Here is a 20,399-nt window from a genome sequence, read left to right on the forward strand (position 1 = left end):
TATTATTAAAACATCATTCCTGTAATTAAAATATTATTCCTTTTCTTTTAGGTTCTCTCACCAAAAATGCTTCTGCTTATTCTTTGGCAATTAATTATTCAGTTTTCCAAAGCTAAGTTAAGCACACTGGTTTCAAAAAAAGAAGGGTGTGGAAGGGATAAATGACATATACTTTGTCTACAAGAAAAACTAAGTTCTATTTTTTAAATCATTTTAAATTATGGGTAATAAACTGGCAACCTGAACCTCTACCATCTAGTTCCTATGAATCAAGCCAGACCCTACATACTATTTTAATACTTACTTAGCATCATTCTGAAATGCTTAAATTTTCTAAACTTGCTTTCACTTCTCCAATAGGAGGGATACTGTGAGGCTATCAAATAAACCACTAAAAATTCAAAGATCTTAGTAATGTTGAAAATTCTTCAGCTTTAGAGAAGTCATGTCATCCCTGTCAGTATTTTTTTTCTCTTTATCTCACACTTCAAGTATGGAAAAAGAAAGGGGAGGACTCTGAATTACTTAAGTTAAAGTTTCTATTAAATTTATTTTTAAAATATTTTAAGTAGACATTTATTTACTTATTAAACTATACTTCATCTCAAAATGAGTATTTAAAAAAACAAGTCAAGCATCTGTTGAGGATAAAATGTACTGATATTCTTGAGAAAGTAAAAAATGATGTAAGAATATATTAAATACAAACTCGACATTCATGTTTAAGAAAAATATATTAATATGCTGAGGAATAAGTGAATATGTACTTCATAGTTAAGATAAATGCCAGTAGACTGAACATATTTTTATTTTTATTTATTTATTTTTTCTAGAATGGAGTCTTGCTCTGTCGCTCAGCCTTGAGTGCAGTGGTACAATCTTGGCTCACTGCAACCTCCATCTCCCGAGTTCAAGTGATTCTCCTGCCTCAGCTTCCCGAGTAGCTGAGATTACAGGCATGTGCCACCATGCCCAGTTAATATTTGTATTTTTAGTAGAAATGGGGTTTCACCTTGTTGGCCAAGCTGGTCTCAAACTCCTGACCTCAAATGATCTGCCCGCCTCGGCCTCCCAAAGTGCTGGGATTACAGGCATAAGCCACTGTGCCCAGCCAATTGAACATATTTTTAAACTACTGTTACTTTTCCCATTAAATTCAATCTGTTCTCATTTAACATATGTTCCCAGAAACATGAATTTTGTACTGTTCTTTTTTAACTGAATTATCTTCATCCAAACTTACCACCCTTATAATTACAAAGGAAGGCTTCAGCTGGAAATAGTGTAATAAACCACTTAAGAATCCTAAACTCTACTATTAAAAGTATTTTGCCTTCATCAATCCATAATCGATGTGTTTTTAGTTTCCTCACATAGTCTAGTATATACAACATCACCAGCTCAAAGCATCACACACATCACTTGAAAGTTAATATTTTAAAAGACTTTTTGAATTGCTGAAATTCATCTACTGCCTAACATATTGTCGTCACAATCTAATGTATATGAAACATTTCTATTTGTGAAACTTCCTAAGTACAAAATATTTTACCCAATCCCAGTTTTAGCATTAAAAGAGCAAAACCTCTATTCTAAAACAATTTTAAGTTGTTTATGTTTTTTTTTTTTTTTTTTTTTTTTTTTTTTTTTTGAGACGGAGTTTCGCTCTTGATACCCAGGCTGGAGTGCAATGGCGCGATCTCGGCTCACCGCAACCTCCGCCTCCTGGGTTCAGGCAATTCTCTTGCCTCAGCCTCCTGAGTAGCTGGGATTACAGGCACGCGCCACCGTGCCCAGCTAATTTTTTTTTTTTGTATTAGTAGAGACGGGGTTTCACCATGTTGACCAGGATGGTCTTGATCTCTTGACCTCGTGATCCACCCGCCTCGGCCTCCCAAAGTGCTGGGATTACAGGCTTGAGCCACCGCGCCCGGCCAAGTTGTTTATGTTTTACGGAGACTGAAGAGAATTGGGGCTGTCAATTTAAAATTTTAATTGGCATTTGCTTATCACATTTGTCTAATTTAATAAACTAAAATATACAAAAAATAACATGTGTAACAAAACGTAGGAACAGATAAAAAGAAAGTAGGCAGAATCAATGAGTAGGCAAGCAAATGTAATAGGAGATTTTGTTCATTTTTACAATACTGTAAATGTTAAAAAAAATCACTTCCATGTCAACAGGGCATCTCCAGTGACAAATGGCAATTAAGCAGCACACAAAAGTTTTACAAAAACAGAACCTTGAAACAAATGTGCGAAGACAGAAGAATAGGAACAGATAAAATAAAATGAGCCCAAGTTTAAGTCATTGTCAGAATCAGGAAACCATAATTAAATATAATAAAAGGCAAAATAAATGACACACAACCTGAAATTCCAAATTAATAATTCATTCCCCTGAAAGGAAGACTTACCAAATATTTTCTTTGTTTTAATCTTCCAAAATCATGGAAACCAGAGGTCTCTATAAGTAAAAAAATCTACTTCAAGGTATGGCTTCTATTTGTCCTAGGCCAACTAAAGCCAAATACAGCCTATTCCAGGCTCAGTAACTAAGCCTAATAAATGTGGCTTCTTGGGCTTTGCTTCTTTGTACTTCTCCCTTTTTCCTAGTATCTTCATTTTGTCCCTCAGATGCTAAGAAGTATCTGAGCAACAGCCATTAATAGTAAAACTAAAATTCATTCTAAAGTATTGTTTCAGGAAGCTATCTACATAGTTTTCAAAAATTTGCATGTGTGTACTGACTTGCCCTTTGAAGTTTACTGGTTGTTTTTAAAAAATGAGGTAAGTGGGGGGAAAAAATAATAGAGAAGCAGATATTGCAAATGATTAGGTTACAATTAAGTTGCAATCAGATCTTCTAAATTCCCAATGGCCAAACTGCAAAATGTTAAAATAATCAGCTGAATCTTAAAAAAAAAAAAATCAGTGTTTAACAGAAGGATCCTACATGCCTATGTTTAATCTAGAGGAAGAAAATTAATCTGATAATTTAAAATAGTTTTCTACCCAATTGATACGGTTTGGCTTTGTGTCCCCACCCAAATCTTATCTCACAACACCCACATGTCAGGTGTTGGGGAGGGACTTTGTGGAGGTGATTGGATCATGGGGATCTGTTCGCCCATGCTGTTCTCATGATAGTGAGGGAGTTCTCATGAGATCTGATGGTTTTAAAAATGGCAGTTTCCCTTTCGTGCACTCTCTCTCTCGACACCATAAGAGATGCGTTTTGCTTTCCCCTTGCCTTCTGCCATAATTTTAAGTTTCCTGGGGCCTCCCAGCCATGTGGAACTGAGTCAATTAAACCTCTTTTTCTTATAAATTACCCAGTCTCAGGTGGCATTTTTATAGCAGTATAAGAACACACTAATACAACAATTTTCTTCGACTCCATTTTCTGAGGAACTTATTGAGAGAAAGAAGAGTCTTACCTACGAGTCAAAAGATTTATGTAAGGATATAAAAATGTATGCCAACTATACACCTGTTTATATATATGCATAAAATATTCCAGGCAGGTGCAGTGGCTCACGTCTATAATCCCAGCACTTTGAGAGGCTGGGGAAAGTGGATCACAAGGTCAGGAGATCGAGACCATCCTGGCTAACATGGTGAAACACCGTCTCTACTAAAAATATAAAAAATTAGCCGGGCATGGTGGCACACACCTGTAGTCCCAGTTACTTGGGAGGCTGAGGCAGGAGAATCACTTCAACCCAGGAGTTGGAGGTTGCAGTGAGCCGAGACTGCACCACTGCACTCCGGCCTGGGCGACAGAGCGAGACTCCATCTCAAAAAAAAATTTTTTTTCAGGAAAAATATATAAGAAACTGATAAACATGGTTACTTCTATAAAAGGGAATTGGATGACAGAAACAGAAGTGGGAGGGAGAATATTCACTGCACTTCTGTACCCCTTAAAGTCTGTACCATGTCCATACATTTTCCATCCCCAAGAACTGAATAAAATAATTAGAGGGAGTTATAGTAATGCTGCATTGTTTCTAAATAAAATACTATCTAGAGGAGACTAAGTAGGGTATCGAAGCAGCACCTGAATCAAATCAGAAAAACGAGACTTCCTCCTTTACTAAGGAGAACAAAATCTTCTTATAAATCAAAGATTATTAAAACATATTTTTAAAAATCTCATCCAAACAGATCTGACACTCAAAATACATTCAAAGCATAAATATGGCATTTATTTGCCATGCATATTTCCAGTATCATCATCATATTATAGAAACTTTCTTATATTTTTAATGTATTTGTGGGGGGGGGAACTACTTGCTCTACTATTTTCTATTCATTAAAATCTTTAAAAACAAAGACTAAGATGTTCAACTAAAAATTTTATTTTCAGCTGAATGTATATGTTTTAAAAAGCTTTTATAAATATAAATGAATATTTTTTGTCCCTCGATAAATTCTTCACATAAGTAACTCACCTCTACTACCACTTGAAATTTTCCAGAATAGTTCTCTATCTTCCTCTCAAAAGCCACCAGGATTTCTTGCATAGGAGCAAGCCTTTCAGCACTGGTTTCAAGATCTTTTGGATTCCAGCTGCTGGAAAAGAAGGGCCACCATTTTTGGTCTCAGGAACTCTTCGGAAGTGTTAATACAGAGTCCATTCCTTCAGTTTCATAAAATTGTTTTTTAGGGGAAGCTGTTCTCTGTTTTGATTATTTTTTTTAAAGAATAAACCACACAATTCAAATGTTTTAATGATGATGTGGAATTAGAGGTAGCAGTGTTCATACTTTTTACAATTTATAGATATTCGCAGATGTTGATTTATCTGTTGCAGCATTTGCTAATTACTACAAACTGAGAGAATATATTCTTTTTTTGTAAGCAATGCAATTAAATATTGTTATGACAAAATTGGAAAAGCTTCACATTACACTCTTCTGTCATCTCTACTTACTTACTGTAAAATCCATACCATCTAAAGTCCAGGAATAAACCATCACTTTCACTCTAGGTGCTTAAGGCCCAGCTCAGGAGTCATCCTGGACTCTTCTCTCTCCTGCCAAAAGTCTTGGTTATTCTAACTTCTCAATATATTCGTTGTAGGTGTATCCTGTTTATCAAGTGCATTGCCATTACCTTAATTCAAGATCTAGTCATCTATTGTGTAGATTATTGCAACAATATTTTAAGAGCTCGCTACTCTCTCCCTACTATCACTCATAAGATCAGCACCAAACAACTCACTGGCTGTAACCTTCACCTTTACCTCCAATGGCACATATAACTTCACCTAGCACTCTAGTCACAGAACACTACTTTACTTTTTCAAACACAAGATGCTTTCTCCACGTTTCTACCTGAAAGACCCTCTGCACATTGTGGTACGCATTCACTGATTCATAACAAATAAAAAATTTTATTATTATAAAAATAATAATGACATATTTTAAAAATATTAAAACTTACCATATGACCAGGTAATATCAAAAACAAAAGCCATTTTTCTGATGTGCTGAACATCACCAACCATTTAGTTAATAGAGCCAGAAGCAGAACTTAGTTCTACAGTCCGAGGCCAGTGTTTTAACTATGATTGCTATCTTCTATCATTATTATATTCACACAAAGCAGCAAAGTAAGTGACTACACCTCTAAAATATTATGTGCAATGAAATTAATAATTATGTTTCTAGATGATCCATCCATACATGTTTTCATTCAATACCACCTAACAACTTTCTGTATTCTATAGAGGGATTTAAGCGCTTATCTTCAAATAACTTATTATTTATTCTCCCTCAGTTCTACTTAAATTAGGCAGTTTAGAATTAAGAGTTAAAAGAATGAAAAACTTCCACTAAGTAACTAACATCTTACAATTTTGTTCACTTTTTTGATAGAGTGATAATTATACGTAATAGAAAATTCTAAAATATGTCATTTTCAAAAAAACTATTAATATTACTGACCTTATTTAAAGTTTAACCTTAACATTTTTTAACAAATCAAGAGGAAGAAGAAAATGTAGGGCACAATGTTACAAATTCAAATTAAAAATTTATGTACTTTTTTCCAAATGGATTGCTTAAAAATGCCAATCTCTTATTAAACTTCACAGATTAAATTTTGTTACAGACAGTATCACATTTCTTTCTTTACCTCAATCTTCACATGTAGGCAATACAAAAACCCAATGCTATAGGCTGCTCCCATTCTCTGGTCTTCTTTGAAGATACATTTAATGATTCTAGCAAAAGTTCAGCATCAACTGAATCTCAATTAACTTAAAAAGCTAAGTATGTACCTGAGGCCCTAATTTGAAAAATGTTGTCAGCTTGATGGAATTATAATGAGAAATACTCTCATAAAATAAGAAAAAAGATTGTTCGACCTAGGGTTTTCTTGAATAAATGTATACCAAGAATTGTGTACTGAAAGCTTATTATGTATGTGGTTCTACAAGACACTATTAAAATTTATCCAAGAGTCAAAATCTTAAGAGATTAAATAATGTTCTAACAGACAGAGGTCAAATGTGGTTAAATCACAGAGTTCTCTAGATTGACTTTTTTAACTGAAATTTTATTCCATTAAATATTGCTTATCATAAAAATTATGTAACAGCAGAGAGAATTTTCTAGGTTCCCAGAATCTCCCCAGAAAAAAAAAAAAAAAAAAAACTCAGAAAGGCCTAGGTAGGAAAACTAAAAACCCATGGATGATATTTACAACAAAATTAAGTGACTGATTATCCCCACAAATCTCAAAATGCCATCAGGTAGGAACAAACCACTATAATGACCACTAGACCTGCCTGAGGCCTGCAACTAATGGGGAGTCCAGTGGATCTGAGAACAAAACACCAAAACAGTCAAGAGCTATATAAACTGGAAATCAAACTGAACTAATCTGAGAAAAGCACAGGAAGTTGAAAAGAATTTTTCCCCAGTCTGATATGGTTTGGCTGTGTCCCAACCCAAATCTCATCTTGAATTGTAGTTCCCATAATTCTCACGTAATGTGGGAGGGACCCAGTGGGAGGTAAGTGAATCATGGGGGCAGTTTTCCCCTTAATGTTTTCATGGTCATGAATATATCTCACAAGATCTGACAGTTTTATAAGGGGAAACTCCTTTCACTTGCCTCTCATTCTCTCTTGTCTGCAGCCATGTAAAACGTGCCTTTCACCTTCTGTCATTATTGGGAGGCCTCCCCAGGCATGTGAAACTGTGAGTCCATTAAACCTCTTTTTCTTTATAAATTACCCTAGTCCTGGGTATGTCTTTATCAGCAGTGTGAAAATAGACTAATACAGTAAATTGTTACCAGGAGTGGGCTGCTGCTGTAAAGATACCCGAAAATGTGGAAGCAACTTTGGAAGTGTGGGACAGGCAGAGGTTGGAACAGTTTGGAGGGCTCAGAAAAGGACAGGAAAATACAGGTAAATCTGGAGCTTCCTAGAGACTTGCTGAATAACTTTGAAGAAAATGCTGGTAATGATATGGACAATGAAATCCAGGCTGATGTAGTCTCAGATGGAGATGAGGAACTTGTAGGGAACTAGAATAAAGGTGACTCTTGCTATGTTGCAACAAAGAGATTGGTGGCATTCTGCCCCTGCCCTAGAGACTTATAAATCTTTCAACTTGAGGGAGATGATTTAGGGTATCTGGCAGAAGAAATGTCTAAGCAGCAAAGCATTCAAGAGGTAACTTGGGTGCTGTCAAAACCATTCAGTTTTAACAGGAAAACAGAGCCTAAAAGTTTGGAAAATGTGTAGCCTGATGATGCAATAGAAAAGAAAAATCCATTTTCTAAAGAGAAATTCAACCTGGTTGCAGAGATCTGCATAAGTAATGAGGAGCCCAATGTTAATCACCAAGACAATGGAGAAAATGTCTCCACAGCATGTCAGAAAACTTCGTGGCAGCCCCTCCCATCACAGGCCTGCAGGCCTAGAAGGTAAAAATGGTGTCACGGGCCAGGCCCAGAGCCCCCTGATGTATGCAGCCTAGGGACTTGGTGTCCTACATCCAAGCTGTACCAGCTGTGGCTAAAAGGGTACAATGTATAGCTCAGCACATGGCTATAGAGGGTGCAAGCCCCAAGGGTTGGCATCTTCCCTGTGGTGTTGAGCAGGTGGATACACAGAAGTCAAGAACTGACATTTGGGAACCTCCACCTAGATTTCAGAGGATGTACAGAAATGCCTGGGTGTCCAGGCAGAAGTTTGTTGCAGGGGTGGGGTCCTCATGGAGAACCTCTGCTAGGACAATGTGGAAAGGAAATGTGGCATGCGAGACCCTACACAGAGTCCCCACTGGGGCACTGCCTAGTGGAGCTATGAGAAGAGGGCCACCATCCTCCAGACCCCAGAATGGTAGATCCACCAAGAGCTTGTACCATGCACCTGGAAAAGCCACAGGCACTCAACACCAGCCGATGAAATCAGTCAGGAGGAAGGCTATACCCTGCAAAGCCATAGGGGCAAAGCTGCCCAAGGCCACAGGAACCCACTTCTTGCATCAGCGTGGCCTGCATGTGAGACATGGAGTAAAAGGAGATCATTTTTGAACTTTAAGATTTGACTGCCCTACTGGATTTCAGATTGCATGGGGCCTGTGGCCCTGTCATTTTGGCCAATTTCTCCATTTGGAATGTCTGTATTTACCCAATGCCTGTACTTCCATTATATTTAAGAAGTAACTAACTTGCTTTGGATTTTACAGGCTCATAGATGGACGGAATTTGCTTTATGCTGAATGAAACTTTGCACTGTGGACTTTTGAGTTAATACTGAAATGAGTTAAGACTTTGAGGGACTGTTAGGAAGGCATGATTGGTTTTGAAATGTGAGGACATGAGATGTGGGAGGGACCAAGGGCAGAATGATATGGTTTGGCTGTGTCCCCACCCAAATCTCATGTTTCCCAGTGGGAAATAACTGAATCATGGGAGCAGTTTTTCCTTAATGTTCTCTTAATAGTGAGTAGGTTTTATAAGATTTGATGGTTTTATAAGGGAAAACTTCTTTCACTTAGCTTTCATTCTCTCTTGTCCATTACCATGTAAGACGTGCCTTTCACCTTCTGCCATGATTGTGAGGCCTCTGCAGTAACATGGAACTGTGAGTCCATTAAACCTCTTTTTTGTTATAAATTACCCAGTCTTGCGTATGTCCTTACCAGCAGTGTGAAAACAGACTAATACACGGTCCAATGACAATTAAGTATGAATGGGTCACAATAGGCTTGGAATAGGGAGAGACAATCTAGCCCCTATGAACTCTCCTATCTAACCACAAAGATTCTCTTCCAGGACAGGGCCCCAAACAGAGAAAAAGAAAAACCCTGGGAACTGACTCAAAATTGAGCAGGATAGATATAACAGAGATAATACAAAAGGAGACGGTCCAGATAAAAGTGCAAGAAGGGAAGGGAACAGAACAGGAACATCTAAGCAAATGGCCGCCTTTTTTTTTTTTTCTTTCTTTTGAGAAAGAGTCTCACTCTGTCTCTCAGGCTGGAGTGCAGTGGCACAATCTCAGCTCACTGCAACCTCCATCTCCCGGGTTCAAGCAATTCTCCTGCTTCAGCCTCCCAAGTAGCTGGGACTACAGGCACATGCCACCATCCCCAGCTAATTTTTGTTATTTTTAGTAAAGACCAGGTTTTGCCATGCTGGTCAGGCTGGTCTCAAACTCCTGACTTCTGGTGATCCACCCACCTCAGCTTCCCAAAGTGCTGGGATTACAGGCGAGAGTCACTGCACCCAGCCATGACCTTGTTTTTAAACATTACATGAAAACAACTGAAGAAGTATGTGTGTGAAGTTAAAAAAAAAAGCTATCTTGAATAGAACTTCCTCTAAAAGTAAAGGAAAATGAATACCAAATAAAAATGATCAGAAAGAATCAAGGTAAAATCTTATACAAAGCTAATATTCAACAAAATAGTAAGAATAATAGCTCTACAATGAAACCACACCTGGAAAAGTTTGCTGAGATTAAAACTGTAACCTACAAATTCAGAACTACCTAAAAGACATGTATGTGATGAAAAACATATAAAATTAAAGACATGGACAAGTAGAAAAACCAAATTAGAAATTTTAAAATAAGAAATATTCAGCATTAAAATGACAGAATCAGGAAAACATTAGAAATAAAAGAAAAAATTTCAGAAATAAACACTAAACAAAACGAAACAACAACAAATAATAGTCTAAGAAAAATGGAAAAGCTAAAGAAGAAAAAAATTTTAAGTAAAAAAAGTAATAAAAAGGATCCAAGAGAAAGTGATAAATATTGCAGTTAGGCAATAAAGATCCAACATACAGGTAAGAGGAGCCACCAAAGAAGAAAACTAAAACAAGAGAATATTAAAAACAAACTGTAATTTGAAAATAAATAAATAAATTGTAATTCAAGAAACTTCACTGAGACAAAAAAAGATATAAAACTACATACTGAAGGAACATATCATATGCAGGCATCCTTGTCTAAAAGAAATTCACTTTATATTTAAAGATATAGTTAAACATATAAGCACAGAAGATTTATCATTCAAACACTGAGCAAAGGAAATCTGCAGTGGCTACTAGTGAATGCATAAAAACTGACACATCTATATAACTGCTGTGCAACAAAGGATAATGTGAACCAGTTATATCATTTTAAATCTCTATTAGCCTCATTTTAAAAAATTAAAACAGGTAAAGTTGATTTTAATTATTTATTTTATTTATGTTTCTCTTCTGCATAACTCACATGGAAAATATGGAAAATATTATGCTTATCTCACCTTCATCTACAGACTTAAAAATTAGTGTCATGAAAATATTTTGCAATAAACTGACAATCTAATTACTCACCAGTACCTAAGACAGCACCCAGGAGAAGGGATCAAAGCAATACATTCTTGGAAACTGCTCTAAGTAAAATAAACTTAAACATCTTCTGTAAAATTTAAATTTCAGCTGTCTATCAACATTCTAGGTTCTCTCTAGTTCCAGATTTTTACTTTTTAAAGATAGCAGAGGTACCACATAAATATTGTACTTTAATCAACTGTAAGTCATTTTATTTGAAAAATTAATATGCTTCTAAATAATAAAATATACCCCAATTTTACTTGAAATAACTGTGTCAGAGACTGAAAGAGCAGAAAATTTATTTAATGCATTTAGCCACTTTCATCTCCTCTTATAATCCTATACATCCTAATTTTACCATTGAATATTGGGACAACATGATCACCAACATAAGAAGTACCTGTAGTTTTAGTTGTACCTTTTTAAGCTACAGTAAAATATTTATGGTATCTATCAATACTCTTTCGCCTCTTCACTCTATATTTAGCCTGATTGAGAATTCAAGTTGAGGCCACAGAATACAGCAAAGCTTACTGATGAAGACTGACGAAAACCTCTGATTTTGCCTTCCATAAGAAATTTTTTCTAGGAAAGATCAAAAGTTTAAATTAAGACAAGCAAATCAATACTATGACATAGGTATTGCTAAGTTAAACTAAAGGCTACCCAGTTAGCTCATAGGTTTTTCTAGGAATAACTATGTTATAATAAAAACCTGTATCCACTTAGTGGGGGTTTTTTTCTTAATAGAAAATATAAACAGCAAAAGTGTGTGTTCAAAAACATTTCTTTCAGATTCAGAAAAAACATCTGTCTTACAGATTTAACCTGAGAATCTCACATTCTTTTGATTTACATGAGAGTGTCAACATTTTTTATCCTCTGAGGTTGAATTTCACTTTTGGTAAAAGCTGAATCACCATCAGTAACCGTGACATAATTTTTATGCAAAGACAAGAAATGAAAATGTTTTTGGAACTGCTATGGTAACTAAAGAGGACTGAGTATAGAATCAAAACATTCTCAGAATGAAAGAAACTCCAGAGTCATCTAAACATCTGCCTACCGAATGCTTGAATCCCGGCCACACATTTGCAAGTGGTTGTTCAGCCTTTTCCAAACCATTCCACTTAATGGTAAACCAACTACCTTCCAAGGCAATCAATTTCATTTCTGGACAGTTTTAAATATTGAAAAATACTGCCTTTCTACTACCTCCATATATTACCTTGGAACTTTCATATGCTAGCTTAAGTTAAACACTCTAAAGCTGCTGTATTTTTGGAAAGTTAAAGCTATGCAGGAACATGAGGTGAAAAGGACAGAGATCAACAGACAAAAAAGACTATATAAAAATACAGGCTAAATGGGGAAGGGGGGTGCATGATTCTTTTTTTCTCCACTCCCCATTCATTGCTAAGGATAATAAGCGTTATCTCACAGCATTTGATCAAACCAAAGACTGATCTCACTCAGCATGCCATTAAAAAAATCAAGTGCATACTGTGTTCCTAGCACAGTGGTAGCCACCACAAGCACTACAAAGACACATATGATAAATTTCTAACTGCTGGAAACTTAAAATTTAGTTAGACATAAGCAAAGGTAAGTAACAATATATGGTACTTGCTGTAGATAATTGAGCACATACTACATATAGAAGAAGCTTTTCTTAAAGCAGAGATTTAAGCTGAGCTTTAAAGTATAGGAAAGATTTGGTTTGCCAGAAGAAATACACAAAATACATTTCCGGCAAAGCACATTGGCTCATACCTGTAACTCCAGCACTTTGGGAGGCCAGGACGGGTGGATCACCTGAGGTCAGGAGTTGGAGACCAGCCCGGCCAACATGACAAAACCCTGCCTCTACTAAAAATACAAAAAAAAAAAAAAAAAAAAAAAATTAGCCAGGCATGGTGGCTCATGCCTGTAGTCCCAGCTACTTGGGTGGCTGAGGCAGGAGAATCGCTTGAACCCAGGAGGCGGAGGTTGCAGTGAGGTGAGACTGCACCACAGTACTCCAGCCTGGGCAACAGAGCAAGACTCCATCACAAAAACAAACAAGTAACAACAAAAAATACATTTCCAACAAGGACAACAGCAGAACCAAAACAAAACAAAAGAACACACTATCAGATTGTTTGAGCGGAAAGCTATCTGATACAACCAAAGCTGTTTATTATAAAGTATCTGAAGTAAGAGTTCAAAGACCCTAAAGGATGAAGCCAGAAGGAAGAGGAACATGAAGATCAGTTTAATGAAAATAAAACTTTTATGAGTCTCATAGAGGAATCAATGCAAATTTCTTAGGAGAGAGGTAAAATGACCAACGCAACATTCTAGGAAAATTACTCTGAATGCACTGTGTAAAATAAACAGAGATATGACACTGATGAAAACATCAGGAATAAGATAAAGCCTAGACATGTCAGGGAAATTAAACTAGAAAGCAGCAGAAGAAAAGAATTAAGAATAAAGACGCAAAAGGGAGAAAGGAGTAAGAACCATAGAACATACAAGTTTTTAAGATTAACTGGAACAATGACATTAACTTTCTTTCCAAACAGTTCATTATTTCAATTTTAGTTTGTCAAGCTGCAAGTAAAACAAAGACATCTACTAATCTTAACGTTTACAATGCTAAACATTAATAACTATCGCTATAGCCAAAATTTCCACACTGAAACAATTTCATAAATCCTTGTTTCCTGTTGCCATATGGCATATATAGGAATTTGGTTGACATTGCTATACAGCAACAGTTAATTCTGGTTTTCCATTCTTTACTCCACCCAAATGCATACTATCTTGGAGGGGGAAGCTATAGTATTTACAAAAGTATAAAAAACTTGATCCTTTCCAAAAATTTGAGAAGTATCTGAAAATAAACTCAAGATCAAAGACATTTAATCTGACTATGAACCACATTAAAAGAACCTTTAAGACTTTTTTAAGGTGAGTAACTTTAATTCTATATAATTAAAATCAAAATAAATTTTGGGAGACAATTATTTTCTTTTTTTTTTTCTTTTTTTTTGAGACGGAGTTTTGCTCGTTACCCAAGCTGGAGTGCAATGGCGCAATCTCGGCTCACTGCAACCTCCGCCCCCTGGGTTCAGGCAATTCTCCTGCCTCAGCCTCCTGAGTGGCTGGGATTACAGGCACGCGCCACCATGCCCAGCTAATATTTTGTATTTTTAGTAGAGACAGGGTTTCACCATGTTGACCAGGATGGTCTCGATCTCTTGACCTCATGATCCACCCACAATTATCTTCTTATAAAAATAAACATACAGCAATTCTAACAGCTATACATATTATTGATACTCTAAAAACTGAAACACAACATATACATAAATAACAGATAAAAATATAGTACATATAGTATCAGTTTATAAGTAATCTTGAGGAAAAACTTAGTTACATTTTACAGAATTACACTCACACATACACAGACAGAGAGAGAGAACATTTTTATTTAACAGCTTGATTGGGCTCAAAGATTAAATCATGTTTCCACATTTACTAATAAAAGATATTTTTTAAAAACTGAGTTAGCCAAAACTAAGTATCATCTTTGAAAATTAGAAACACAATTATGAAATGTAACAGTGATAGCAGGGGAAGATAAAGGGTATAACTATATAACTATGTAGAGCAAAAGTATTTCTCTTAATTTCATAAATAAATACCTCCCAAGCACTTCTTTTTTGAGACTGAGTCTCATGCTATTGCCCAGGCTGGAGTACAGTGCAGGGCCTTGGTTCACTGCAAGCTCCTCCTGCCAGGCTCAAACGATTCCCCACCTCAGCCTCCCAAGTAGCTGGGACTACGGCTGTGTGTCACCACACCTGGCTAATTTTTAGTAGAGACGAGGCTTCACCATGTTGGCCAGGCTGGTCTCAAACTCTTGGCTTCAACTGATCTGCCTGCTTTGGCCACCCAAAGTGCCAGGATTACAGGAGTGAGCCACTGCTCCCAGTCTCAAGCACTTTTTATATCAAAGAAATTATTATAAAATATCTATGAATACAGAACACTATGTCACACTTTGATCATCACTTTGGCTCATCCGAATTAAATGTCAAAGTTAATAAGAATAGCCTCCAAAAAGATAGACATTTTAATGTATAGCAAAACTAACCTAATGGGATAGAAATCAGTGTAGTGTATGCACCTGGGGGACATGACTGGAAATTGGCATGAGGGAACTTTCTAGTGACAGAAATGCTCTATCTTCATTAGGGTATTGGTGACATATAGACATTTGCCAAGACTCATATAACTAACTGTTAACTGTTCTCTCTGTAATTATACCTCAATTTTTTTTTTTTTTTGGTTTTATAGGTTTATTTTTAGAGTAAAACAATTACACAATTTAAATCCAGGTCCAGCAAAATTATTCTGTCAAAGTCTGCAATAATGCCAAACTGCATTCTCACTTGCCAGACACTCATCATTATCATCTGAGTCTTTTCCAAGTGAAGCAAAAGGGTCTGATATTTTATTCATATACACCTCTCTTATGTACAATATAATCTACAATACCTTGTGGATTATATATGTAGATGCATAATAACTCTTCCGCAACTATACCAGGAATTTCAAACCCAAATTTATCTTTCATGACCATGCTCACTCTCTACTTGGTCCAAACTGTCAAAGCACAGGGCTTTCATAAAATAATAATCCACTGAGAACTTCTCTGAGTCAACCTTGTCACAGAATTTCAAGATAGAACACAGTCTCTGATTCTTTCTAATGTCAAAGAGGGCACATCACTACATTGGTGGCACAACTATGAAACCTCTACCTAGCACCTGTGCAACCACCAAGGCCCACTGTGGAGCTAGTTGCAAAGCCCCAGCCTCATCAGAGTTCCCACAGAGCACAGGTGGTGCTGAGCAGCAAGCTGTGGCCAGCATGGGACCCAGGGCATCAGTATGATGGCCAAGGGCAGGTGGGAGACACAAGCAGAAAGGATACAAGCTGCCATGGCTACCTCAACCCAGGATTTCCTACCTCAATTTTTTAAAAAGAAACATAGGAGGCCAGGTGCAGGGGCTCATGCCTATAGTCCTAGCACTTTGGGAGGCCAAGGCAGGCAGATAACTTGAGGTCAGGAGTTCGAGACCAGCCTGGCCAACATGGCAAAACCCAATCTCTAATAAAAATACAAAAATTAGCAACATGTGGTGGTGAGGGAATGTGTTTTCTTTCTGGGTCCATGAGGGGGCGTAGCTTTAATAGCAAGAATTTCCCAGCACCATGCCCCTCTTCCATCCGGGAGATTCAACAGTTTATGTTTGAATTTCGCGGGCGCAGGAAGAAACTAAAAGTCAGTCACTCCAGCGGAAGTTCTAAGGAACTCCTCTCATTGGCCCAGGGTCTTGGAGAAGGTGGGGGTTTCTCCCAGGATAAAAGTCAGTGCTCCCTTACCTGCGCCGGATTTTCCAGCTTTCTGGAATCCCCACATGGTGGGAGCTCCCTCCGGGATTTCCCCTCTGGAATCCCCTTCCACACTCTTTGTGGAAGCCTTTCTCCTCTTCTCCTTTTCTTCTCTTTTCTCTACCTAAATAAAATCACCTTTCTGCAACACTTTTTGGGTCCGATATTCACTTTGGGAGCATATGGTGCAGCTGAAGCGGCCCCACCGCTAATTCTTTAAGAGGTTGGAGGCCAAGAACCCACAACATCCAAGAAAAAACCCGGTTACAGTGGCACACAACTGTAATCCTAGAAGCTGAGGTTGGAGAATTGCTTAACCCAGGAGATGAAGGCTGCAGTGAGCAGAGATGACACCACTGCACTCCAGCCTGAGCGACAGTGAGTGACACTCTGTGTCCAAAAAAAAAAAAAGGAACGGAGGCCAGGGGAGGGGAGGGGAGGGGAGGGGAGGGGAGGGGAGGGGAGGGGAGGCAGACAGAGCAATTCCTATCAAGAAGTTGAGAGGTGGAATCAAATAATGTTCAAATACAATTTCAAATATTACGTATTACTTAATAACTGTTTTTAAAATCCTTAAATTGTAAAAAAAAAAATCCAATATTTTGCCATGTACTTGTAACCTATGCCAAAGAAAACCAGTGAACTGCAGCCCTCTGATTAGAAAATTCTACTCTAAGCTACACAGCTATCCATCTCAAATAATTTGCTATTCATTTCTTCTCAACAACCTAACTGAGAAAAATATTTCTGAAGAACTGAACTGTTGAGGGATCTCATGTTTTATCCTTAGTTTGAAATGAACCATTAAAAAAGCAAGATACTTTAGTCTTGAATGTTTTGTATCTCCATAACCCATTACAAACACCAAGTTATACTGTCAAGCTACACCTCACCGTTTCTTGAGAAAGAATTACAACATCAGCTGGGTATGGTGGTGCATGCCTGTAGTCACAGCTACCTGGAAGGCTGGCATGGGAGAATCTCTTGAGCCCAAGAGTTTGAGACCAGCCTGGACAACACAGCAAGACTCTGTCTCAAACAAACAAAAAAAGACTTACAACATCATGACATCTGTTACCATGTTATACAGAGAGATTAAGAACACTGTGCCTTATAGGGAGTGTTTAAAAAACCTCTGCTTCTTTGATGTAACTAGTATGTTTTCTCCTCAAGGATCTTGAAAATACATAAAAGATTGCATTTCCTTTTATGCTTTAGCCAGCAAAAAACTCAAAAACTAATTTAAGATGGAACTAAATAAATTATGCTTGACTGTATAGCCTGAAGATCTCCATTCTGTTTTTCTACCCTTACTTCACCCCATTCATGTAAACTATTGGGTTGTTTTTCTATGATTCACTGAGTTTCAACCACATATATTTATGTATTTAGCACTTTGGAGGGACTAAAAAGTAATTTCAAAAGGGCATAAATAAGTGGTGTAACCTCACTGTGAATTACATAAGACCAGCAAAAGTAATCATTTTTACAATAGCAGCCAACCTAAAAGATAAAAAGTAAAATTTTGAGAATTTAAGACTGCCACGTTGGAAAAATGGCAAACTTTTAAAACTACAAATCTACCTCTAGTAGAGTTAAACCACTCATAAATAAGTTTAGATTGGTCATAAGAACATTTGTTCACTAGGTTGTCTTACAACTCCTGGGCCTTGTCTGAAAACCAAGAACACCTCAGAACAGAAAGGAAATTATTCAAGTCAGCTTTCAGGCTAGAGGTGGTTTTTTTTACTTTATCTTTACCCAGACTCCCTCTACTGACAAAAAAAAATAAAATAAACTATGGAATTGTACTAGCAAATTTTATCAACAAAAGAAATAATATTTTTAAAAGAGTTTAAAGTCAATAATCTAGAAAGAATGGATTAAAAATTGACTTTCCTATAGACACAAAAAGAAATAAACATCTGTGAACTGAAAACTCAAACATTCCAATTTTATAAGTGGCATATGCCATTTCAATATGCAGTACTGCTTTTCAATGTTAATCCTTAAATGCAAGAAGGGTTAAATATTTTTAAATTATTTTAAATATTTTAAATAATTTCTTGGTAATGTAATGTTTACCTGTATCTGTTCTGCTGTCCATTGGTCTAGGTTGACTGATTTGACCCTGGATATATGAACCCCAAGATTTCTATGAATTCCAGCACATCTGATGCAAATAAACACACCAATATTCCAGGAAGCCCATCGAGGACCTAATTAAGAAGAAGAAACCAAAAAAAAGGCAAATATTAAAAACTAAAATAAACATAACAGCATATTAGAAGCATTCTGGGTTTTATATAATTATAATGGAAGCTTACAGAAGTCACATGCTCAAATTTCCAAATGGTACAGGCAGCAGTTTGCTAAGAAGACATGTGTCTTGGCAATCTTCAAGAACCTTAATGACACGAGACAGGGAACAGGATGGGGACCGTGGGTATGACAAGAACCGTAATGATTTTACTCATTTTGCTTTCCTAGAAACTGCCCCTCTAATATCTTAAAACTAATTTATACAAACAGTTTTTTCACTCAGCATATTTGAATCAGGAATACTAATATCCTACTGTAAAAATAATTTCTTTATTAAATGCATAAGATATGCTTACAAGATTCACAACAAATAAAAATCAAAGACATTTTAAAAATTAAATGTAGAAAATAACAAAAACACAACCAGCCCAATAGAAAAGGAACAAAAAGATATTAATGAATACTTCACAGAAGAAATGTATGGCCAGGCCAATAAGCGTGAAAATATGCACAATCTCACTGGTAATTAGTGAAAGTGCTCTTTAACTCTACAGTTATATTTTGCACCCAACATATAGGGAAACAAAATTTTTAACTACTAGTACTAAGTGTTGGCAAGAATGCAAAACAAGGACTGCTTCAAAAAGGCTTGGATCGTGGAAGAAAGGATATCAAAGATTGAAGATCAATTCAATGAAATAAAATAAGAAGGTAACACTAGAGAAAAAAAGAGTGAAAAGAAACGAACAAAACCTCCAAGAAATACAGGATTATGTGAAAAGACCAAATCTACGTTTGATCAGTGTACCCAAAGGTAACGGGAAGAATGAAACCAACTTGGAAAACAATTCAGGATATTATCCAGGAGAACTTTCCCAACCTAGCAAGGAAGGCCAACATTCAAATTCAGGAAATACAGAGAATGCCACAAAGATATTCCTCAAGAAGAGCAACCCCAAGGCACATAATCATCAGATTCACCAGGGTTGAAATGAAGGAAAAAATGCTAAGGGCAGCCAGAGAGAACGGCCTGGTTACCCACAAAGGGAAGCCCATCGGACTCACAGTGGATCTCTCGGCAGAAATCTTACAAGCCAGAAGAGTGGGGGCCAATATTCAATATCCTTAAAGAAAAGAATTTTAAACCCAGAATTTCATAGCCAGACAAACTAAGCTTCATAAGTGAAGGAGAAATAAAATCCTCTACAGACAAGCAACTGTTGTAAGATTTCGTCACCACAAGTCCTGCCTTACAAGAGCTCCCGAAGGAAGCACTAAACATGGAAAGGAACAACCAATATCAGCCACTGCAAAAACATACCAAATTGTAAAGACCATTGACACAATAAAGAAACTGCATCAACTAATGGGCAAAACAATCAGCTAGCCTCAAAATGGCAGGATCAAATTCACACTTAACAATATTGACGTTAAATGAAAATGGGCTAGATGCTCCGATTAAAAGACACAGACTGGCAAATTGGATAAAGGGTCAAGACTCATGAGTGTGCTGTATCCAGGAGACCTATCTCAGGTGCAAAGACACACACAGGCTCAAAATAAAGGGATGGAGGAAGATTTAACAAGCAAACAGAGAGAAAAAAAAAAAAAAAAAAAAAAAAAAAAAGCAGGCATTGCAATCCTAGGGTCTGATAAAATGAACTTTAAACCAACAAAGATCAAAAGAGACAAAGAAGGGCATTACATCATGGTAAAAGGATCAATGCAACAGAAGAGCTAACGATCCTAAATATATACGCACCCAATACAGGAGCACCCAGATACATAAGGCAAGTTCTTAATGACCTACAAAGAGACTTAGACTCCCA

General features: G+C 36.8%; 1 protein-coding gene across 5 annotated transcripts in view; it reads right to left on the reverse strand.

Annotated features, from left to right (window-relative positions):
• SMAP1 (small ArfGAP 1) overlaps positions 1 to 20,399 on the reverse strand; it is a 200,752-nt gene that overhangs the window by 103,377 nt on the left and 76,976 nt on the right. For 4 of the 5 annotated variants that reach the window (XM_012471864.2, XM_012471863.3, XM_012471865.3 and 1 more), the window contains exon 2: positions 18,394 to 18,527. In XM_012471864.2, the coding sequence (XP_012327287.1) occupies positions 18,394 to 18,527 (134 nt within the window). Of the gene's footprint in view, positions 1 to 4,460; positions 4,582 to 18,393; positions 18,528 to 20,399 lie in introns of those variants that run through there. The other variant, XM_064360923.1, reaches the window with a different exon arrangement.

Source organism: Aotus nancymaae, unplaced genomic scaffold (genome assembly GCF_030222135.1).
Source record: "Aotus nancymaae isolate 86718 unplaced genomic scaffold, 86718_ANA_hifiasm-v0.15.2.pri h1tg000040l, whole genome shotgun sequence".
NCBI classification, from domain to species: Eukaryota; Metazoa; Chordata; class Mammalia; order Primates; family Aotidae; genus Aotus; species Aotus nancymaae.